This window comes from Carassius gibelio, chromosome B2 (genome assembly GCF_023724105.1).
Source record: "Carassius gibelio isolate Cgi1373 ecotype wild population from Czech Republic chromosome B2, carGib1.2-hapl.c, whole genome shotgun sequence".
In the NCBI taxonomy this organism is placed as follows: Eukaryota; Metazoa; Chordata; class Actinopteri; order Cypriniformes; family Cyprinidae; genus Carassius; species Carassius gibelio.
The window spans coordinates 1,085,984-1,111,785 of NC_068397.1; the positions used below are offsets into that span (position 1 = coordinate 1,085,984).

Here is a 25,802-nt window from a genome sequence, read left to right on the forward strand (position 1 = left end):
ATTTTCAAAAGACAAGTTGCTGTCTAATATAACACCCAGATTTCTGACTGTAGAGGAAGTAACAGTACATCCGTCTAGTTGCAGATTGTAATCTACAAGATTGTTTACTGGATATATATATATATATATATATATATATATATATATATATATATATATATATATATATATATATATATATATATATAATTTTAATATAATTTTTGGTCCAATAATTAATATCTCTGTCCTATCTGGATTTAATAGGAGATAATTATTGGTCATCCAGTCTTTTACATTTTTAACACACTCTGTTAGCTTAGATAATTTAGAGTCATCTGGTCTCATCAGTATCATCAGCATAACAGTGGAAGCTAATCCCGTATTTTCTAATAATATTACCAAAGGGCAACATGTATATTGAAAATAGAAGGGGACCTAGGACAGATCCTTGTTGCACTCCATATTTTACTGATGATAAATGAGATGACTCCCCATTTAAGTTAACAAAATGGTAGCGATCGGACAGGTAGGATCTAAACCATCTTAGAGCCTGCCCTTTAATACCTGCATAGTTTAATATTCGATCTATGAGTATATCATGAGTATGTCATGATCTATGGTGTCGAACGCAGCACTAAGATCAAGTAAGACTAGAAATGAGATGCAGCCTTGATCTGATGCAAGGAGCAGGTCATTTGTAATTTTAACAAGTGCAGTTTCTGTCCTATGATGGGGCCTGAAACCTGACTGAAATTCTTCATACAGGTCATTTTTTTTTGCAGGAAGGTGCTCAATTGAGCAGACACAACTTTTTCAAAAATTTAAGACATAAATGGAAGATTTGAAATTAGGGATGGGGGTTTTCTGCAAATATCACATTCGAATATTTGAGCTCACAAAAAACGAATATTCGAATATTCGTTTATTTAAATTGTTTAATGAGACAGACGTTATTTTTCAGCAACATTTATTGTTTCCGTAATTTTGAACATGCTTACACACAATAAGCTTGAACATTACAGTATGCATGGAGTCAGCAGTGTTTTGATTTGAGGCAAACGTAAAGAGAACGTCGTGGCGTTTGTCCATTGCAAGATAAAGCTGGTAACTATACCACAACTAGGGTCCTATGATTTCCGCGATGCAGAAAACGCGGATGGAATCGCAGAATCCAGTCATAAAAACAGAAGTTACAGTTTAACGCAGAATGACACGTTATTTGCCAAATTTTGAATGAATTAATTAAAAATAGGTCATTGCACTTACATCAACGATCATTCACGATATGGATTAATATCTGTAAATATTAAGCCGGAACAGTCTGTTTAAATATGAATCCTGCATGTTCTGCGTGTCTAATGGGAGCAGAAGTCTTCCTTTATTACAGACACTAAAGCGCGCGTGACGCTCACGGTAATTTCAGCATCTGCGGTCTCACTAAATAAGAACGTGAACACATGAACAACATCTCCAGAACTGCTCTGACAGTCACTTCATGAGAATTTGACCGATGCACAGAGCTGTAAAAGTACGTCAACCCGTCAAAATAAAAGTCATGTTTTGGACAAGTATTTGCCAGAGATGTATTACTATTGTTCTGCAGAATGTACATAGCCTACTACTAAAAAAAAAAAAATCAAACGTTATTTTTTCTAAGGTTTAATCACACAAAATGTATTCCATGTTTTATTTTTAATATTAAATCCCCTTTGTTTACCAAAAAGTTTGCTTAATTTTCAATAATTAAAAGATAAATTCATGTTTGGTGTTTAATGCTTAATGTGCATCTCAGAAAATGCTTTATTTAAAACCCCAACCGAATGGGACTTAAATGCACTTAAGTCATCTTTCAACTTTATTGTAATTGTTTACAGTACAAGTACAGACAGGGAAACAATGGATAATAATTCAATGTTTATTTTTGATGTATCCATTGCATTCTATGCATTTAAAAAAAATAAAAAAATAAATTCTAAAAAAGGAAACTAGTTGCTCATTTTAAGAGACCCTTTGCACTTTAACTGAGCAAAAACACATTTTATCCAATTAATTGATTAATCGATGGAATTTTTGGTAGAATACTCGATTACAAAAATATTCGATAGCTACAGCCCTAGATGAAAGTGGCTATTCCACAATAAATTCTGTGCATCAAACATTAGCTTGGGATGTTTTTAAGCATTGGTAGTGAAAGCAGCTGCCTGCATCCCTTCCCTTCTAATATCAAAATATGGAAATGCTAACATATCTTTAAGTTTTCAGTAAACTTTATAATAAGTAAAAATACTGTTTGCTAACAATTAAATGACAATTAACTAAATGTTAATTAACTATCAGTTTATCATCTATTAATGATTGTTATTATAAAGTGTCTACCATCTAAGTTAGTTAGCAGCTATGGTTTTGGGAAACGCACCCCTGAGCTGTTAATAGTGACCTCTTTCAGTATGCTAACAGTGAAATGGTAAAACATACTTCACAGGTAATTTCAGATTTTTTTTTTTTCAATTATTTTCCCAGCTAAACCATCAACTTCATCCTCAACATCAACAGATGCATCACTTCTCTGTGCTGATGTTTCCTCTATATAGCCAAGGTACCACAAGCTCTATAATTATAGCTGATATCCTGCACAGCCCAGAGTTTAAACTGATAAGTGTGTGCTGTCATATTATTAGAAAAAAACTGTGCGAATCACTATTGAATTTCCACCAAACTATTTTTTCAAGCAGTATTTTCACTGTAAACCTTTTTTATTTATATAAAGTGTGGGTGAACTTAAACTGTATGGCTATGCTGTGGTTCCTGTAGGCTTTGCGTGCGTGCGGGGGTCGGGGGGCCTCATCGACAGTACACATCGTGTTTTGCAGCTGAAAACCTTTAACAATGCATGCAAACAAACAAAAGTACAGATTAAAAGCAAAAAAAAAAAAAAAAAATGTACAAAGAAAAAGTTAAAGAAAAAACGTAAAGCAGTCTGCAGCGATTAGGCTATTGTAGAACGTAGCCTACACTTAACTTTTAAACTTTTAAACTGTCAGCAAATCTTTTTTTTGTTAGTTTTTTTGTTTGTTTTGTTTTACATGTTCTTGTTAAGAAATACGGGCATGTAAATATGATCGGGGGAAAGTCGGCTCCTTAGTCTGTTAACAATAAGGCCGGCCGTGGAGAAAACGCACTCTGACGGCACAGACGTTGGCGGGACTCACAAATAATGGTGTGCTAAGCGAATAAGTTTTGTGAATCGCTTCGTGTTTTCGTTTCACCACTGAATGGGATCCTCATCTGGTGCAATACATGGCTCCAGCACTGTCCCCACTCGTCTCGGCTGGACTCTGTGTAATCATTGCTGAAGAACTGGATCAGCCTTTTCCGACGAGTGGGCATTGCATCCTCTTCATCGTTGGTGACGGCTGCATCCGCACCACTCGCATCAAGGAAAATGTTCTGATAATGTTCCAAAACTTTTTTTTTCTTACTTCTCTAATGTTTTCATCGAGAAACCTGAGATGTTTGTGCCGAGGGTCTAGGGCAGACGCGAGAAGAGGAGTTTTCACTGCATTCTCCAAGTTAGCGGTGTTTATTCGTTGCTTGAGAGATGCCGCAACAATGTTCTTGAATTCAGTCACTTTCTGTGATTCTCCACGGCATATCTGAAGTACTGTAGAAGACCGCAGTTCTTACGGGTCGTTCACATATAGCGTCTTTTGCGCGCTCAAGTTCATTATTTCCAATGTAGGCGCGGGGCATGCACGATCATAATGGAAGCGACACTGTCGCGATGCGCGCGTGGTGCGATGTGACGTGCCCATTTTTACCAGGCGCGTCAGCACCGCATCGAGTTAAAGGCTACGTTCACACTGCAGGCTGAAATGACCCAATTCTGATTTTTTTTGCCCCTATGCGACCTGTATCTGATCTTTTCATGACGGTCTGAACGACACGGATCCGATATTTTCAAATGTGACCCAGGCCACTTGGGTATGTGGTCCTGAATCCGATTTGTATCCGATCTTTTGAAATGCGACCTCCGTCTGAACGGCCAGGTCACATGTATCCGACCCGTACGTCATTGATACGCTATAAACGCCATAACGACTCTGCTCCCACACGTTGCTCTGTATCAACGTTGCTAACACTGCTCCACAAAACGCCATGGCCAAAAACCTTGCTCTCCTCCTCCTTTTTAATTTTCTTCTTAAAACGAGAAGATTGTAATTGTGCTGGCTCTGTTGGGAAAATAACATTATTGCAAAAAGTGCTCCACTGTTGACTACACTGTTTTTGACATCCATGTGTAACGTTAGGTACTTCCGCAAACAACGAGTTACGTCGTTCACCACTGAGTACTCTTCTGTGCATGCGGGTCACTTCTGGGTCATTTCACGTTCACACAGGAGATCACAAAAGGTCGCATTTAATTGGAAATGTGAACGGCCTTGCAAAAAAAATCTAATGTTTTCAAAAAATCAGAATTGAGCATTAAGCCCTGTAGTGTGAACGTAGCCAAAAACATCTCACCTTTTCAGAATGCCCCAAGCGCACCGCGGGTCATGTGACAAGAACTAAACATTCAGCTTCATCCTTTCCCGTAACAACGTTGAAAGCTCAGCCAAGATGAAGGAACAGCTGATCATATCTGTATAGGGATTGCCATTTTGAAATAAATTTAGTAGCAGAGCTACGGAAAGCGATTTTTTTTGTGCTGCAAATCCATTTTTCCTTTGCTGAAATTTCTTGTGTCTTCTTCATGGAGAGAGCGTGTCATTGTTGCTTAGCAAAGGCAGACGCCTCAGGAGCGCTTCTGCCAGAGCGCTTTGGAAAGAAGGAGAAAGTGACGCGCCTATCGTTTTCCACGCATTTTTAGGCGAGATACAGTATTGTTCAAAATAATAGCAGTACAATGTGACTAACCAGAATAATCAAGGTTTTTAGTATATTTTTTATTGCTACGTGGCAAACAAGTTACCAGTAGGTTCAGTAGATTGTCAGAAAACAAACAAGACCCAGCATTCATGATATGCACGCTCTTAAGGCTGTGCAATTGGGCAATTAGTTGAATTAGTTGAAAGGGGTGTGTTCAAAAAAATAGCAGTGTGGCATTCAATCACTGAGGTCATCAATTTTGTGAAGAAACAGGTGTGAATCAGGCGGCCCCTATTTAAGGATGAAGCCAACACTTGTTGAACATGCATTTGAAAGCTGAGGAAAATGGGTCGTTCAAGACATTGTTCAGAAGAACAGCGTACTTTGATTAAAAAGTTGATTAGAGAGGGGAAAACCTATAAAGAGGTGCAAAAAATGATAGGCTGTTCAGCTAAAATGATCTCCAATGCCTTAAAATGGAGAGCAAAACCAGAGAGACGTGGAAGAAAACGGAAGACAACCATCAAAATGGATAGAAGAATAACCAGAATGGCAAAGGCTCAGCCAATGATCACCTCCAGGATGATCAAAGACAGTCTGGAGTTACCTGTAAGTACTGTGACAGTTAGAAGACGTCTGTGTGAAGCTAATCTATTTTCAAGAATCCCCCGCAAAGTCCCTCTGTTAAAAAAAAGGCATGTGCAGAAGAGGTTACAATTTGCCAAAGAACACATCAACTGGCCTAAAGAGAAATGGAGGAACATTTTGTGGACTGATGAGAGTAAAATTGTTCTTTTTGGGTCCAAGGGCCACAGGCAGTTTGTGAGACGACCCCCAAACTCTGAATTCAAGCCACAGTACACAGTGAAGACAGTGAAGCATGGAGGTGCAAGCATCATGATATGGGCATGTTTCTCCTACTATGGTGTTGGGCCTATTTATCGCATACCAGGGATCATGGATCAGTTTGCATATGTTAAAATACTTGAAGAGGTCATGTTGCCCTATGCTGAAGAGGACATGCCCTTGAAATGGTTGTTTCAACAAGACAATGACCCAAAACACACTAGTAAACGGGCAAAGTCTTGGTTCCAAACCAACAAAATTAATGTTATGGAGTGGCCAGCCCAATCTCCAGACCTTAATCCAATTGAGAACTTGTGGGGTGATATCAAAAATGCTGTTTCTGAAGCAAAACCAAGAAATGTGAATGAATTGTGGAATGTTGTTAAAGAATCATGGAGTGGAATAACAGCTGAGAGGTGCCACAAGTTGGTTGACTCCATGCCACACAGATGTCAAGCAGTTTTAAAAAACTGTGGTCATACAACTAAATATTAGTTTAGTGATTCACAGGATTGCTAAATCCCAGAAAAAAAAAATGTTTGTACAAAATAGTTTTGAGTTTGTACAGTCAAAGGTAGACACTGCTATTTTTTTGAACACACCACTTTCAACTAATTCAACTAATTGCCCAATTGCACAGCCTTAAGAGCGTTCATATCATGAATGCTGGGTCTTGTTTGTTTTCTGACAATCTACTGAACCTACTGGTAACTTGTTTGCCATGTAGCAATAAAAAATATACTAAAAACCTTGATTATTCTGGTTAGTCACATTGTACTGCTATTATTTTGAACAATACTGTATGTGAACGGCCCCTTATTCATTCATTAATTATTTTTTGCTTGCATACATCTTTAAATGGTGCCTTGGAGAATCACAGAAAGTGACCGAATTACGTTTTATTGTGATTTTTTTTTTTTTTTTTTTGCGAAATTCGAATATAATTTTTATTTATCAAATAATTAGAGCAGAACGAATATTCGAATGTTCGACTATCCGTGCACACCCCTATTTGAAATAGTCCTATAATTTGCCAGTTCACTAGGATCTAGTTTTGGTTTCTTTTTTTTCTTTTTTTTTTAACTGTTTATTTTCATATTTTCTTACTATATACAGAAAAAAAAGAACAAGAGAACATATAGTAAACATATAGAACACATAGTCATACGAGGCTTGATAACCGCCAGCTAAAATGGTTTTGGGACGTGTCCTAAAGATAACGACGAGTTGATGATATTGAGAAGCGGTTCTTCGGCTACAGGTAACAGCTCTTTCAGTAATTTAGTGGGTACAGGATCTAATAAAAATGTTGTTGGTTTAGATACAGTGATAAGTTTATTTAGCTCTTCCTGTCCTATGATTGTAAAGCACTGCAGTTTATCTTTGGGTGCGATGGATGAAACTGAAGTGTTAGATGTTGTAGAATCTACATTCGCTATTGTATTTCTAATGTTATCTATTTTATCAGTGAAGAAATTCATAAAGTCATTACTATTTAACGTTGGTGGAATATTTGAATCAGGTGGCATCCGGTAATTTGTTAATTTAGCCACTGTGCTAAATAAAAACCTTGGATTGATTTGGTTATTTTCAATGAGTTTGTGTATATGCTCTGCCCTAGCAGTTTTTAGAGCCTGTCTATAGCTGGACATACTGTTTTTCCATGCAATTCTAAAAACTTCCAAGTTAGTTTTTCTCCATTTGCGTTCAAGACTACGAGTTTCTTTCTTGAGAGAGTGAGTATTACTGTTATACCATGGTACAGTACGTTTTTCTCTAACCTTTTTCAATTTGATTGGGGCAACAGCTTCTAATGTATTAGAGAAAATAGTGCCCATGTTGTCAGTAATTTCGTCTAATTCATGTGTATTTTTGGGTACAAATAGCAGTTGAGATAGATCAGGCAGGTTATTTGCGAATCTTTCTTTGGTGGCTGGAACAATAGTTCTGCCCAGACGGTATCGCTGCGACATATAGTTAATATCAGTTATACGCAGCATGCACGATACGAGGAAATGGTCTGTAATATCATCACTTTGAGATACGATATCTATAGCAGTAAGATCGATTCCATGAGATATAATTAAATCTAGTGTATGATTAAAACAATGAGCAGAGATGTATAGTAACGAAGTAGAAACTACTTCACTACTGTACTTAAGTACTAAAAGGCGGTATCTGTACTTTACTAGAGTATTATCTTTTTCTCCTACTTCCACTTTTACTTCAGTACATATTTTCGCTGAGTTTAATACTTTTACTCCGATATTTTTTTTTTATGTGCTGCATCGTTACTCGTTACAATTATAATAATGTTACGAATCATTCCATTACAAACCACTGCCAGAACTGTAGATGGCAGATTTGATGAAGCTGCCACATCATTGAGCGAATCAAGCGATTAAGAAGACTGCGTGTGCTGACTGAACTGCGGTGAAGAGAGAGATAAACACCGAGCCGAGCCAGATAATGACTCGTTCACGAGTCAAGAACCGGTTGCATCGGTTTCCGGATCACCAGTAGTTCTTTCTGACAGTTCGATTCAATAAACCAGTTGAAGAAAACAGTTCACCGATTCTTTTGCGATCGACGCAATGGCGTCATAGGCGTTGACTGCACCTGGGGTCATAACATTAACACAGAATCAGTTCAGAATCAATCACCAAAAGAATCAGTTCGGTTCAGATGCTCTGTGTGTCGGTTTGCTTCACGCTAAATCACACATGCGCAGTATCATCAGCTCCTCGGTTCACGAATCGGACGCGTCTGACAGAAACGGTTCTTCTTGACTCGTGAACGAGTCATTATCTGGCTCGGCTCGGTGTTCATCTTCAGTTCTCTATTCACAGCAGTTCAGTCAGTGTACTGTTTGAGTAATTAATTACTCCGGGATATTGGTTTGTTTTAACTCAGAGAGAGTGTCAGCCACATTAAACAAGTTAACAGCTTAAGTCATCTCTGGATTAATGCGTATTGGAGACGCGAACCATTTAAAACGATTCAGTTCGATTTGGTGGACTGTTTCAAAAAGATCCGGTTACATCTAATGATTCGTTCGCGAACCGGATATCACAAACTGCTTTGTTTTGAACTCTCTCTCACAACAGACACGGAAGAGAACACAATGCTGAATAAAGTCGTAGTTTTTGCTATTTTTGGACCAAAATGTATTTTCGATGCTTCAAAAAATTACCCGTTTGAAACAACTTGAGGGTAAGTTATTAAATACATAATTTAGCAAATTGGGCTAAATAACCCTAGTAACCGTTTTTTGTTTACAAGAAGTTACAGTCAAAGGAATTGTGATTGTCCTTTAGGTTAATCATTTGAAATAGTAAAAACAATATGTTCAAACTTTTGACTACTTTCTTTAATAGCTACATAACACAATACTTGTACTTTTACTTTCAGTACTTGAGTAGTAAATTTTTAAATAGACTACTTGCAATGCTTAAGTACAAAAATTTTGAATACTTTAGTACTTCTACTTAAGTGTGGTGCTTAAAGAGCACTTCAACTTCTACTCAAGTCACTTTTTTGATAGAGCACTTGTACTTTTACTCAAGTATGGGTCTCTAGTACTTTATACATCTCTGACGATGAGTGGGCCCGGTGACATTTTGCTTGACTCAAAAAGAGTTTATTAGGTCAGTAAACGCAAGTCCTAATGTATCATTTGCATTATCAACGTGAATATTAAAATCTCCCATGATTATCACCTTATCAACTGTAACTAGAAGGTCTGAGAGGAAATCTGCAAATTCTTTCAGGAATTCTGTATACGGCCCTGGTGGTCTATACACAGTAGCCAGAGCAAGAGATACATTAGATTTCTTTTGCATGTCTGACAGTGTAACATTTAGCAGAAGTATTTCAAAAGAGTTAAACCTGTATCCTGTTTTCTGGGTAACATTGAGAATATCACTATATATTGTTGACCAGTCTGACGAGGCTCATGCTTATAACAGTAGTTTGGTGGAGTAGACTCATTTAGACCAAAATAATCATTTGGTTTTAGCCAGGTTTCAGTCAAGCAGAGTAAATCAAAACTATTATCTGTGATCATTTCATTTACAATAACTGCTTTGGGTGTGACTGAACTAATATTTATGAGCCCAAACTTTAAAAATTGTCTTTGTTCATTTACTTTACATTTTTCTGGTTTAATTACGATAAGATTTTTGCTAGTTCCTACATTATATTTATATTTTGACCTCACTATTCGGGGAACAGACACAGTCTTAATAGTTTTTGCAGTGCAAGTACTTTTATCATTTAAGCGGGTGGAACAAAACTCATCATAATGGTTATTTGAGAATTGTCTTACTAGTCACATGGAGCGAAGTGTCCTGGAGATGTTGTCAGAGAGCAGCTCCGCTCCGACTCTGCTGGGGTGTAATCCATCAGCGCGAAACAGTCTAGGACGCTCCCAGAAAAGAAGCGGTTCTGGATGGAGATCTCGAAGGCAGGAGGGGGAGAAGTCGTCTCCCGTGGCCTGGCTCGCGTCCTCCGCTGTGGATGCACCCAGGGTCCGTGGTGTCCCGGCGTCGCAGTGAAGGACATCTGGGAAGATCGCGTCCTGGGTGCACCGGGCCTGTACAGAGAAACACATGGAGTAGACATGGTGGGACTGTTAGCAGCATGCATTATTATTTGGCCACGGCTATGCAGCATGTAGTAAAAAAAAAAAAATGCAGTTGTATGGCAGCAATGTAACAAATGCACACAATAAATTATGGAGCCCTGCACGAGACAATCTGTAATCACATGGTTACTAGTGCAAATGTCTATTCTTGATATCAACAACTGAATTGCTATAGTAAAATTTTTGATATCAATAATTTGATCGTCGCTAGTGACAATGTTCATTTCTCATATCATGCATGTGACTGTTACTAGTAAAATAAATAATTTTAGATATCAGAAACTACTCGTCTAATTATTGATTTCAGAAATACATTTTTAGATATCAGAATTGACAAATGCAACGTTAGAATAAATTGAGTGATATCAAGAATTAAAGGTCCCATGACATGAATATTTCACTTTGAGTTTTTTAACACTAATATGAGTTTCTCTAGCCTGTCTATTGGGTAGAAATGTCGACAGGTGTAAACCAACCTCTGTGTGTCCTGCTCTGCCTTTGAGAAAGCAAGAATTCAGACGGGACGCTCAGTAATCTTCCCCTTATGACATCATAAGAGGAAAGGTTGCCTCCCCTTTCTCTGCTTTGCCCACCCAAACATTTACATTTAATTCAGTCGCAATGTCAGCACAGGCTTTACAAACAGACTTTTAAGATATGGATTCAACAGCAAAATCGTTTAATACAGTTTATGCATCAATGAATCAAGCCAGTGACTAAACGATTAACTTCACATTGTTTCTCTTAGTAGCATGAAACAAATCTGTTACTGAAATTGTGATTTAACTACAGAGTGATTTAAGAAGCTCCCTTTACATTGTTCGGAGCTGTCAATCACACATTGAGTATATCTGCATTTTTGCCCAAACTGCCGTTATAATCAATGATGCTGTTATGCTGCAGAGCACAGCTCTTACTGTATTCATGTCGATATTGTGTTTGCTGTAAGTTGTGGAGAAAGCATTTTGTCAGAGAAAACACGTTACAATGACGAGATCACTGCATTCACACAATAAACAGACTCTACTCAGAATCTACTCAATGCTCATCACTGCAGCCTTTCATGTGATGGGAAAGATAGAAAAATAATGCTATAATCAACACTTCCACGATACGTTAATTTCGACAGTTGTAATATAAAAAAAAATAATAAAAAAAAAGTGTAGTAAAAATATTTGAGAATGGTTACAGATGTAATGCACATTTCAAATGCAAAGATGTCAGCCAATCACAACAGAGTCTCACAGCAGACACGCCCCTTCAAACAGAACATTCCAGCCAGAGGGATAAAATCAGGATATAAAAATGCCTTTTATTTCTACATTTTACATTTACAAATCTTACTAACAGTATGAGTACGCCTCATGAAACATAAAAAAAGAGAAAAAAAAAAGAGAAAATTATCCATATCATGGGACCTTTAACATATATTTTAACTAATGAAAAATGAATTATTGATATCAGGAATTAACTTTTTTACTAGTAATGATAGAAATATTGATATAAAAATTACGTTTTTTACTTGTAATAATTGTATTTATGATCATTGGAATTTTAACTAGTAAGAAATAAATTCTTGATGTCAATAGTTGAATGGCAGCCTATGGTGACATTTAACTAGTAAAATACAATTACAGATAGCAAGAGTTATATATTTTCCTAGTTGAAATACAATTCCTGATATCAAGAATTCATATCCTGTGAAGGATAAAAGCCAAAACGGCTTGCCATACAGATCTGATGATACGGAGGTGTTGTCATTCACACATACAGCTGCTTTAGAAAGAACAGACTCAAACACTTCTTTATTCCTGTCCAGAACACTGAAGACTGTGTGGTGGAGAAATGCTTTGGGTCATTAACATTTAACCAATAGATCACATAGAACTGAGCCCTTTACAGGTGTGACAAGGTAACGTCTCTCATCCTCAAACACATTTACATTTATTCTACTGTAGAAGCAAGGAAACGGCTAGAGAGGAAGGAGAACACTGTAAACTTGTCCTGACAGGCATGTGTTAAAAGTCATAAATACAGTTGTTAATTCACATCTGTCCAGTACAGGGCTGTCAGCTGAGTGACGGGACCCTAATGACATCTGATTTGTGTTTGACATAAATATAGTCAAAAATTATCAGACTGACACATATTGACTGCTCGAAGTGTGTGCATTGCTGAAATTTTGTCAGAAATGTGATTGGATGTGTGTCTCTGGCATGCAGGACTGACTCAGGAATAATTTTAGAATGTGATGATTGTTTTCAACAAACAACTGCATGCTAGATACTAACATAGAGCCTCAGTCTAAATGATGCATAGAGTTTCGCAAACTGTCACTGTTTTTTATTGTTTTTTAATCTACTTCAAAAACTAGTGAGTGTGAAGTTTGCTCCAGCCGACTGCTTCACTCAGGCTCTAATGTAAACTGTCCAAGTCATCTCTTTTCATCTGTATCTGGGGTGAAAGGCTCATCATGCATGTCAATGGATCAGCAAGAATCATTTCACACAAGGAGACCAGAGGATCAGCGGGAGCTTTGTTAATGTTAATGTCTTTGTTAATGACTGTAAATGTTCAGGATGTTCTGTGTTCAGACTCCGAGGTGTTGTGTGATTGTTGTTATCAGAAAGTCTTTAAAGGAGTCATATGAAGCCTAAAGTTGCAAAGACTGAAGTCTCAAACCCAAAGAGATATTCTTTTTAAAAGTTAAGACTCATCCACACCCCCCTAAAACGGCTCATTCTAACCCCCCCCCCCCCCCTTACTTCTCTATGTGGGAAGATTGCATAACGCTGGTCAAATGTTCAAACAAAGAAAGAAGGCGTACCTTTGATTTTCACTTTTGCCGCCGTCACTATAGACTCGATCGGTGTTGAGAAAACAGTCCTTTCCCCCTCATCGGGAAAAGCAAGGTGTCGATTCAGAATGGCTCACATAAAATAAATTCTGCTGGACAGAGAAACATACGTATAACTGGTCTGTCCGTATGGGATCTGTGACTGGACAAACAACACCAGGGGAATGGCCCGAATATATACATGCCATAAAATAACTTGTTTATAAAACACAAGAATTAGTGGTTCTCGGTTACTATAGTTAAACCATAGTAAAAACAACGTCTTGCTACACTAACCATAAGTTACCATGCTATTTGTAGTAAAATGGTGGTTAGGCTACAATTGGTAATAAAATGCCAAAAAACATGGTTAGTCTACTATACTTTTACTATAGCAATACCTTGGCTTATTTTCATAATAGATTGTGTAAAATAATATGAAATAAATGTTTTAATATATTATGACATCACAAAATACGAGGGAGTGAGGTTTATGTGATGTGATGTGAAGGAGGTTACTGTAAGGGGACAGGACTGATGACAGAAGAGTGGTCTATCATTCTGTTCATCAGTCACATACATCTTCAGATCAGCTTTATGAACTTATTACAGACACAGAATGCCAAAGAGCAACCTTTAACCAACTTTAAACCATATAGTTCAGTGACATCTTTATAAGAATAGAAGTCGCTATTGTTTACTAAGTCTGAAACTAAAACCATGCTCTTATGAACCCAATCAGGGAAGAAAAGATTTGCGGGCAGATAATATATATTGATTATTCCATATGATATGAGGATAAATATTGTGTTTAAAGATCAGCTTCTATGACATAAGAGCTTGCACATCTGAGTTGTGTATAAACATTATTTCACTTATTTTTGTATTTATTACTAGCCCAGAGGCTTTAGAAAAATTATTTAGGCTACGGATTATTGAACTTGAGATTGTTTCTTTAAAAAGATGCACGTATCATCGGCTAAATGACTTATCATTAACTTTTCCTCTCCGATTTGAGTTCCTTCAATAGCCGCACAATTCACCACAAATAAATTTAACAACTCTGCAGCCAATAAAAACAAAAAAGGGAGATGGGACACCCCTGTCTAATACCTCTGTAAACATAGACTCCGGGAGAAGTACCACTAGAGACACAGCTATCTGTGCCTTATACAGTTTAAATAACACCAATAAAATTAGCGCCAAACCCAAATCTGTCTAAAGCTCTAAAAATAAAGTTGTGCTCGACTGAGTAGAAAGCTTTAAAGAAGTCTAAGAAAAGAATAAGTGCATCATTACAAATCAAATCAGAATAATCTAATAAATCTAAGATAAGGCGAATATTATTAGAAATATGCAGGTTTTTCATAAAACCTGACTGTGTTTCCGAGATAACTTCCTCTAAACAGATTTTAAGACGACTAGTATATTAAGTAAAGTAGTATATTAGTAAATTTTGTAATCTATGTTTAGGAGAGAAATAGGTCTCAATTATCTAAATCCTGGATGTTTTTACTTGGCTTTGGAATTAAAACGTTTAAGCCTTGCTTCACTGTATGAGTCAGTTCTCCTCGATCAGAGCATTCCTTTAAAGCCTCAGAGTAAATCCTTAATGTAATCGCAAAATACCCTAAACAATTCAGAAGGTAGCCCATCAGGACCAGGTGGATTTTACTACCACATCATCCAACTCTTTCCTTGTAAGTGACACATCACAAACAGATTTACTAAGATCTGAAATTTGGGTTATAAAAGGTGTCACCTTATCAAAAAAAGAGTCGGCAGCAAAATGATCAAGTTAAGACGAGTATAATTTCTGATAAAATTAGTAAACAAACTGAGATATCTGTTCTTTACATGAGGAAAGAGAACCATCAATAAGAAGAGAATCAGTTATTCTCTTCCGTCCATGTTGTTTTTCTAGATTAAAATTTACAATTTTTAAAATTACTTTTTTTTTTCTTCTGATATCAGTCTACTTACAACATCTGAAATATTTTTAATAAAGCTGCATATTTGTTTTTTACTAAAGTAAATTGAGAATTTTCTACACTCAAACACACACTGCTACGAACATCAGTTGTGTACCTTTAACATACTGATGATGACCATAATAATAATAATAATAATGCAGGAAGCCATATGAAGAATCAAAGCTCATCACAAGCAGAAATATATACTTATATATAAAGTGCAGAGAGTCATTCAAGCAAACACAAAACACTATCATGGAAACACACGTGATACCTAAATAATGCAAGAAACTTTCATTAAACAACAGAAGATGTAACATAAAAGCCCAGATGTACATAACTGAAAACAAAAACTATAACAAAAAATATATATTTAAACATAATACTTTCAAATATGCAGTGTCTCACAATAAATTCTGGGAATATCAGTTTCCAGTTTTTGACTGTAAATTATACATTGGTTTATTCTTTTTACTTCTAAAAACAGTAAAATTAACAGCATTTTACTCTACAATTACATGAAATGTCTGTTTACAACACAACCCTCAGCCAGGACTTTAAAGACAACTATGTTAAGATTATTAATTAATATTATTAGCGATACATACTCTTGAACACACATGTGTGGACACACTGCTCATCCAGGACAACAATGCTCCAATATTTAAAATCAACATGTTTATAATGTTAGAGTATAATGACCATATATTACTTCATACAGTTTTAAGGCCTTGAACTTTCTCTTCCCATTTCGGCTGGGTTAAACTTCCCGGACAGACCATGGTCCAGGAGGAAGGACGTTTGAAGTTTGGGTTTGCCCGTTCTTGTTCCATGATTTCCACGTCCCTAACTGTCTTTAGGGGGAAACCCTCGGGGGCAGAAGAGAAGGTTGCCACACTGTTGTAGAAGCGTTTGAAGCGTCCTCCCCTGGATTATTTTGTGTCTCTTTCATCTCCTCAATCAGTGTTTAGATGCCCCTGATTTGTCTTCGAGGGGTTTCTGGTAACATGGTGATGGGTGAAACATCAGGCCATTTAATGCCGCGTTTCCACCGAAATTACCCGGAACATTTGTACCAGGAACTTTTTTTCCCAGGAACTCCCCCCCCAGATCTGTTGCTTTCTGTGTTTCCACCGCGGTGTAAAGTACCGGGAAGATTAGGCAAATAGACTGGTGACGTAGGTCCGAGCGCGTTTCTCTATACAAAGTACGCTGATTTTGGACGTGCATCCTCGGTAGTTAGTTCAGACTTCTGCATTCGTCTCGGGAGTGTGATGTCTGCGACGACGTGAATCCGGTAAATCTGCAAACAGCAGCGTACTTGATAACTTCAGTCAGCTCACCTCGACTACTGTAATTATCCTCTCTGTATATTTACAATAAAACAAAATATGATATCAAATACCACTGCCTCCTTTCGTTTTCATTTAAACATAATAACAGCTGCAGAAATATACTTAGTTCAGGGAAATGTGTATATACAGCCATTACAATGAAACAAAATATTTGCCTTTTTTATTTTCATTTTAACATATAGATAAATTGAATACAGACCAAAGAAAACCTGTTAGATTTACCCCGCAGCTGAATTATATTTTATGTTTAACCACTAAAGACACATCAGAGCCAGCGGCACACATCAGAAGATCTGTCCCAGGAGAGGCTGCTCTCTGCGGATACATGAGGACTGAGCTCCCGCTGATCGAGTGGAGCTCACCGTCTACGAGATCGGCGAAACACATTTTTAAATAGGCGCTGTCTTTATATATAAACAACAGATTTGAGTTTTAAACAACTACATTCTCGCCTGAAATACTTTTAAAATTACATTTCATGACACAATAACAGTAATATTTGAAAATGATCTGAATACATGCTGCGTGAACTCAACCAATCAAGATGTTTAGCGCCAAAGCCCAGCCCCGAGAGTTCTGGAACTTTGAAACAGCACCCCCTCGCCGGCAGGGACTTTCTGAGGGGCATTTTTTTACCCGGAACTTTATTTAGTTCCTGGTTCCTGCGGTGGAAACACACCAAGTACCAGGCCAAAGTCCCTAGTTCCTGGGTAAAGTTCCTGCGGTGGAAACGGGGGAATAAGGTTACCCAGAGGTGGTGGAAGTGTGGGTCTAGCAGATGGAGGTGAAGAACTGAAGGTGGATGAAGGCAGTGGTGTCAGCACAGAACTGTGGGTGGATGCACTGTACCAAAATCCACACTGTACAAATCTTGTACAACAACAACAACAAAATGTATTATTAATTTTCGCTAGCTTTTTCTTTTTAAATGAACTTTTGTAAATAACAGTACAAACTGATAATAAGTTGTCTGTGATATAAAAAAAAGTTTAGTTGAGTCAACTTGACATTATTTGTTTCCTGGAGATGTGCCACTATTCTGTAACAAATCTTCTTCAGCCAGATCAACATTATGTGTCTATTATAAACAAAAGTTAGTAGTACTTATATTCTACACATTGTGTCAAGATGATTTACGACTTTGACCTTTGACCTTTTGACAGGTTGAACATCCAGTGACCTTATGATGGATGGGTTGAACTTTTCCAAATGAGTTAATGGGTTAACCTATTGACCCCCTCCCACGCATCGATCATGTGGTTTTGACAGAAGCTTTTATCAGTTGTTTGAACTTTGTCCCAGTTATGTGTGTGTGTGTGTGTGTGTGTGTGTGTGTGTGTGTGTGGGGGGGGGGTTATGTGTGTGTGTGTGTGTGGTTTGCTGCATGCAGAGAGAACTGTCTGAAACTCGCTCCCATTCTGTTTCAAACTGTTTCATTTATAACCATTTATAGAACAGAATGTTTTTCAACCTTAGTTAAATTGCTTTAGATTATGTATATTATATAAATTATATAAAGGATAGAATGTTTTATATATAAATGTGAAATAACTGAATGTCACATATATGAAATAACCGATCACATTTATATACTGCTCAGGAATGTAATGGGAGTGGGTGTCAGACAATTCTCTCTGCATGCAGCCAACCACACACACACACACTCACACACACACACATAACCACACACACACACACACATCACAGATAACCACACACACACACACACACACACATAACCACACACACACACACACATCACAGATAACCACAAACACACACACACACACACATAACCACACACACACACACACATAACTGGGACAAAGTTCAAACAACTGATAAAAGCTTCTGTCAAAACCACATGATCGATGCGTGGGAGGGGTCATAGGTTAACCCATGAACTAAAGGACAGACTCAAGGCGGCAAAAAAACGTGTTTGGCTCTGTGAAGGGGGTGGAGCTTTCATGTGTGCTGCACACACTGAGCACTGCTTACTTTAGGGTTGAACATTTTGTGGTAAACTGGTCTGTTATAGTGCTTAAGACCACTATTAAATTGCTATGGCTTATAAATAGCTTAATAGTGTAATACAATTCAAATAAAAAGTGGACCTAGCCCAGTGGCTACTGCTAAAAATAGCATTCGTGTCTGACATAATAAATTTTGAGTATATAATATATGAAAACATTATATCTTAGGAGTGGAGCCCATCTACTGCCCAAGTGAGACCCATGTGGACGAGTTTGCAGGGTTGTGTTTCTGACCGCAGTTGAGCAGGCAACACATTAGATTCAACTGAATTGGTAATTACGGCCCGAGCACCGAGGTACCCTAATTACCAATGCCCAAAAATTGGCACACATATGTAACACACCAATATCTACAAAAAGACTCTTGGAGCAAATTCTAAACCCAACAGGAAGTCGGTTATTTTTAGTATTATGCGCAAATTTTGTGTAATTTTGGTCATTTCCATGTGTTGTATTTTAATGAACTCCTCCTAGAGATTTCTTCAAATCAACACCAAATTTGGTATGCCTAATCTAAAGGCCTTAGCGATGTTAAATTGTGAAAATCTTGAGTTTTCATTGAAGGGCGTGTCCGTGGCGGCCTGGCGAATTTCGATGATTCGCCATAAAAAAGGAAGTTGCTGTAACTCACACATACAATGTCCAATCTGCCCCAAACTTCACATGTTTGATGAGACTCCGAACCTGAACAGATTGACATGCCCATATTCAGTTATAGTCATAGCGCCACCTATTGGCAACAGGAAGTTACATATTTTACACTGCGATGAACTACTCCTAGAAATTTTATGACATCAATGTCTTTTTTGTGGTCAGTCTAATCTAAAGACCTGTGTGATGTTCAGTTGTGAAGATCTTGAGTTTTTGTTAAAAGGTGTGTCCATGGCGCCGCGACGAAGTTCGATGTCTCGCCATGGGAATAAAAGATGTTATAACTCAGGCATAAAATGTCCGATCTTCCCCAAACTTCACATGTGTGATAAGGGTCCTGGTCTAAACAGATCTGAAGGCCAATATTCCACCGGGTGTGGCAAAATGGCTCTATAGCGCCACCTATACACTTTCAACGGAGTGCGCCTCGAGCTATGTTTCACGTACATGTACAAAAATCGGTACACACATGTAACTCACCAATACCTACAAAAAAAGTTGGTACGAAATCCGAATCCCAACAGGAAGTTGGTTATTTAGAATTTTCTCTGCAAAATTGGCGTTGTTTTAGTCATTTACCGGGGTTGTACTTTAACGAACTCCTCCTAGAGATTTATTCAGATCAACACCAAACTTGGTCAGATAAATCTAAAGGCCTTTGCGATGTTAAATTGCGAAGGACTTGAGGTTTCGTTAAAGGGCGTGTCCATGGCGGCCTGACAAATTTCGATGTTTCGCCATGAAAAAGGAAGTTGCTGTAACTCAGACATACAATGTCCAATCTGCCCCAAACTTCACATGTTGGATAAGACTCTTGACCTGAACAGATCTACATGCCAATATTCAGTTATAGTCATAGCGCCACCTGCTGGCTACAGGAAGTGACATGTTTTATTCTGCGACAAACTATTTCTAGAAATCTTTTGACATTAATGTCTTTTTTTATGGTCAGTCTAATCTAAAGGCCTGTGCGATGTTCAGTTATGAAGATCTTGACTTTTCGTTAAGGGGCGTGTCCATAACGCCATGACAAAATTTGATGTCTCGCCACAGTAAAGGAAGTTGTTGTAACTCAGACATAATATGTTCAATGTTCCCCAAACGTCTCATGTTCGATAAGAGTCCTGCCCTGAACACATCTGAAGGCCAATATTCCATTATAATGATAGCGCCACCTGCTGGCAACAGGAAGATTGGCACGTATATGGAATAAACATTGATTTATTCTACTTATATTTATGAGTTTAAATGCATATTTCTCACCGTTCACCTATTTACTAAAGCCACTCGCTCCCGGTGAGCCCGGGTGCGAGGGCCCGTTCATCGATGCTTGCAGCTTTAATTGATCTTATAATAGTGGGCGAAGAAAGAACATTTTTCGCAAAATGCTAATTGCTTCAGTTGTAGCATGATCCCTGTCCATGACTGCAAATGCAGTATATAGAGAGGTTACTTCCGTTCACCCTTAAAGGACTTAAGCGAGCTTTAATTTAAATCCTACGCAGCACCTCATTCCTTCATGACACAGAGCTTCAATCAGCCAGGCAACACACACACACACACGCACGCACGCACGACACACACACACACCCGCACGCACGCAGGCACTACACACACACACACACACGTACACACACACGCACACACACACGCACGCACGCACACACACACACACACACACACACACGTACACACACACGCACACACACACGACACACACACACACCCGCACGCACGCAGGCACTACACACACACACACACACGTACACACACACGCACACACACACACACGCACGCACACACACACACACACACACATGTTTGTTTTTGTGTAAAGTGTGTTCATCCCATAGGTGTAATGGTTTTTATACTCTAGAAACTGTATATTCTATCACCCTTCACCAACCCTACACCTAACCCTAACCCTCACAGGAAACTTTGTGCATTTTTAGAGAAGAAACTTCATTCTGTGTAATTTATTAGCTTGTTTACCCAAGGGGACTTCAATTTAGGTCACCACCATGACACAGTTTTGTTGAGCGCGTGAATGTTCGCTGACTGAAATCCAGACTCTCGCGAATCTTTCCCTCATTTTTTTTTTTTTGAGATAGAGAGCTTAAACTCACAATAGATCAGTGTTAGTGATAATGTCACTCTCTATATAATTTATTCTCTGTTTAAATAATCGTGGAAAGTAGGCTATAGAAATAAATTATTATACATTTCTGATGTTATTATTAAATTTTTATAATCTCCTTTAATTAAATTTCAGTCCCATTAAAAAAAAAATGTATTTGCCCTACATGTCAGGTTCTGGCCTAAAAAGAGCTGTTCCTGATGTTTAACACACAGTGGTGGAGCAGGGATGTTCTTCATAGGGGTGGCACAGAAATCTGCATTATCTCAATATAAAAACATGATTGATTATAAGTTACTGGACTGTTTTAGTGCCTAAAACGCAACTAAGTACTTATACTTAACTGTTATTGAGATATTTTTAAAATGAGATCAAGTAATACTGGGTGAATATGACAATTTTTGTATTATTCCTCACCTCCAGGTATTTTAATAAAGGGGCTTGCTATAGCTTTATTGTTTATTCAGCTTCTAGAAACTCCCAAATGCTTGCTCTCCAACATTACATACTCCTGGATGAGGCATGCCCAGTGATACAAATCTGAAAAAGACCGAAGTCATAAATGACAGAATATAAAATAAGTTATTTTATGCATTTAAATGTTTTCTAGTTTAAGTGCACTGTGCTCACATTTATTTGTGCATTGAATTACAAATAAAAAAAAAATACATACATCTTGTGCCTTATGGTAATCTCGAATTGCAGAATATATTTTAGTACATGCATTTGAGAGACCTTCTTGTGTGCTGCGTACATGCATTTTGCAGTTTTAATCGCCCTTTTGGTGTAGCCTATGCTCAAGGTTTCTTGAGCGGGTTATTTATGATGAAGTGATAAAGCGTGTGTACTGTTGAGTGTGCTGTGAGCACAGTGAAGCGGCTGAGGGGACAGGGAAGTGTGTTTTACTGACAAACAGTCTAACAACATCACAGTTGTCCTGAAGCTCAGTCGGCTGCTGTAGCTCGTGTCTGACGCTGAGGTGAAGCTCGAGTCCGCGTTTGATGTGCTCCTAGCCTGAAGAGATACGGCGGTTCCGAAACTAAATGCATTTCATGTCAATAAAAACAAAAATTGACTTTTGAGTGGGATGGCCAGAGGAGTGGCCATGCTTTCATTCGCGGTCATGGCCAACATGGCTCCGCCCCTGCTTTTACCCTGGAGCTGGTTCACCCTCACACACACACACACAGATCCTGATCATTCCGCTGAAGAAAGCAGCGCTAATCACGAAGGAGCGAGTCCCGGAGGAACGACTGAATCTACCGAACGATGGAGTTTCTGAAAGACAAGAAAGAAGACGCGATCGATGCAGAAACCCACGACGAGCAGAGAGGTGTGTGATATTAACATCATCTCTATTCACTCTTGTTACAGAGATCTCCAGCGTTATATCTTTGTGTCAGTGTGTTTGCAGAAACAGTACAGTGATAGTAGCGCAGGTCGTTATCTAAAATATGAGGTCCACGTGTAACTTCAAGAAAAACTGCGAAGCAAAAGCGAAATCTGTGGCAATACATTCAGAATCCACGATTAGCGAAAATCTTTGAAAAACATGAACAAAGAATGAAGCATATTTGAAGAGCCTGTTAAATTAGTGCCACTGAGTTCATTTTCTTCATTTTCATTGTGTTTTTCTTCTTTTGTAATTACATTTTTGATAGTTTCTGAAAAAGCTACGTTCAGTTTTATAAAGTTTCGTTCATTTTTATTGAACTAAATGTAATTCCATAGACCTGGGGTGTTGTGTTTCCATTTGGGCTCCAATATATATCAGATCTCTGGTCCTTTAGAATCAGGCAACAAGGAAGTCGACCGGAAGTTGAAGTCGGCCGCGTTCCGCTGTAGCAGTCTTCTGTTTCCCCTCGGGTTGCCAGGTCCTTGTAATAAACCCAACCAAATAGTTAGTCAAACATTTTCCCAAAGTAGCCTAAATTCCGCGGAATTTAACAACATTCCCGCATGCAAATACACCAAACACACCTGGATGTAAGGAAAGCAAATATGGACAAATTTCTTGCTACACTGCAGCATAGTAACATGATTCTCACACTCCCGTTTATGTTATTTTTTTTTAATTATTCATCTTGCAGTTGTTCCGTTATTTTTGTCTCATGTTTTTTTTTTTATTCAAGTTGAAAAACCTCTCGTCTTACGCGATATCGCGTAGCTTGTCAGCGATCTACGGCTCTGTCTATTAAATGCCACTCCAATTATAAGCAGGTGATTTTAGGGGTGATCACAGAAGCAGCTTTACTGATTAGATGAGCATGATCATATCGTTAGATATATCGGCCAGCCCTAAACAGAATCGACTGCTACACCGCCATCTTTTAGCAGAACTTCACTTGCGTTAGCATCCCATTGACTCCCATTCATTTTGGCGTCACTTTGACAGCGAATAACTTTACATCTGAGGCGTTTAAAGACTCCATTTGTCCATTTATTTCTAAAGATGAATGAATGAGTAAAGGGCTCCATTACCTTCTATGTTACATAATGGCCCCGTATAAACAGTTTTTGTAAAAAATAGGCTAACGATTGCTTCATAACCACTCGACTCTCTGTCGCATTACCGTACAGACAGGAGGAGAAGCTCGCAGGCAATTAACTTAATATGGCGTACTGGCGTTACATTTTAAAATACTATACAAAATAATTAATCAGAATACTTACTCCTGCTCACTCACGACAAAGAACTCCCCGCTCAAGCTCGCCGTCTCTGCAAGATTAACGATGGCAGTTTGCACACACAGCTACTAGAAGATTTACATCTGTCAGACAGGTTGCTGACGTCATCAAGCTTCGTTTGAGTCTGCGCGTCAGAAACGGAAGTGCTAAAAAACGACAAAAATGTCTCAATTGAGTTCCAATGGGGTCGCTGTGTCCATTTTTTTTACTGTTTATGTTAAGAACTCCTAAAGTGAAAAACTTATATGGGGCGCTGTTTGTAAGATAAAATGTGTAAGAAAAACTGGTCAGATTTAACTACAAAACAAATACATTTGTGCAATATTTACTAAAAATAAGCTTTATGCAATATTTTTATTACTTAAAAATATTGATATAATTGTATTTTACTATAATAAAGTATTAAAGGTAAATCTAAATGTTTTATCTAAATTTTCTTTTTAAATGTAAATGTTAAGTCCAAATCATAAATGTTAATCTTATATCTAAATGTTTATATATATATATAATTGTGTATGTATTTTATATATATATATATATATATATATATATATATATATATATTTCATGTTCTCTCTATATATAGGGCTTGGGTGTCGTGAAGTCATTACTTGGCGTTGATGGCCTCCTTTACTGCTACTCGGACTACTGCACAGTGTTTAGACACTTAATTTGATTTATTAAAAATCTTTTTCAACCAGGGTTAACCGTTGCTGTATTGTGGGGTGTAATAGTGCAACACATAATCTACATGGGAAAAAACGAGAATGGATTAACTTTCCACCGCTTTCCTGCTTGGAGGCATGACCACGGAGACCATAACATCTGAATATTAATTTATATAGCTTACGTCAACATTGAACATTGAAAATAAGGGGAAATTTCCCGGGTTACTCATCCAAAATATGGGAAATTTTAAACATTCATCTTTCTGTTGCTATCCCTCTGCTGACAACATAATTTTGCACAAAAAAAAAAAAACTGCTGCATTAACTAACGTTAAGCGAGTTGTGAAGCTAAGTCTGACATGACTGCTCACAGATTGGTGTGAAATCGTGCTCTCACAACAACCACAATATCTAAAAAATTCCAACATCACGCTAAGGTTGCTTTCAATTAAGCAAAACGATGCTTTGGAAACGTCTGTTCGCTGGAAGGGTAAGGAGTAGCAACAGGACAACAACACAGAGATCGAGAGATCCGATGGAAGGGCTAAAGGGATATTTTACAGGAAAATACTAAAAGAGAGCGTGAACAGAGCTCAAATACACGAGAACCCCAGAAAAAAACATGAGGGTTGACAGTTACTAACTACACTTTAGAAACACATAGTTAAAAGTACACGTGTGACTGGTTGTTAGCCAGAGGTGGGTAGAGTAACCAAAAACTGTACTCAAGTAAAAGTAAAAGTACTTCTAGAAATATTTACTCAAGTAAAAGTAAAAATAATAGTCTGAATAGTTACTTGAGTAAGAGTAAAAAAGTATTGGATAAAAAATCTACTCAAGTAGTTAGTTATTAGTTACTTTGGGTCATATATAGTGAGCCTATTTTTATTTAGATGTATAGATAAAATGTATGTGTGTGTGTGTGTGTGTATAAATATATATATTTCATCAGCCTTTACTCCAGTCTTCAATGTCACATAATCCTTCAGAAATCATTCCAATATGTTAATTTAATATCAATGATGTTCTTTTTTATCTTTCTATACATCAAATAATCCTGAACAAAATATCACAGGGTCCAAAAGAATATTAACCAGCAAAACGGTTTCCAGTACTGGTAAT

At 37.7% G+C, this 25,802-nt stretch overlaps 1 protein-coding gene across 2 annotated transcripts in view; it reads left to right on the top strand.

Moving 5' to 3' along the window:
• LOC127950461 (gastrula zinc finger protein XlCGF7.1) overlaps positions 1-25,802 on the top strand; it is a 49,636-nt gene that overhangs the window by 17,683 nt on the left and 6,151 nt on the right. Inside the window, exon 1 of one of the 2 annotated variants that reach the window (XM_052547543.1) lies at positions 22,456-22,657. The exons of the other annotated variant lie outside the window; for it this stretch is intronic. Within the exon in view, the coding sequence (XP_052403503.1) occupies positions 22,594-22,657 (64 nt within the window). The 5' untranslated portion in view covers positions 22,456-22,593. Of the gene's footprint in view, positions 1-22,455; positions 22,658-25,802 lie in introns of those variants that run through there. 2 annotated transcript variants of the gene reach the window in all.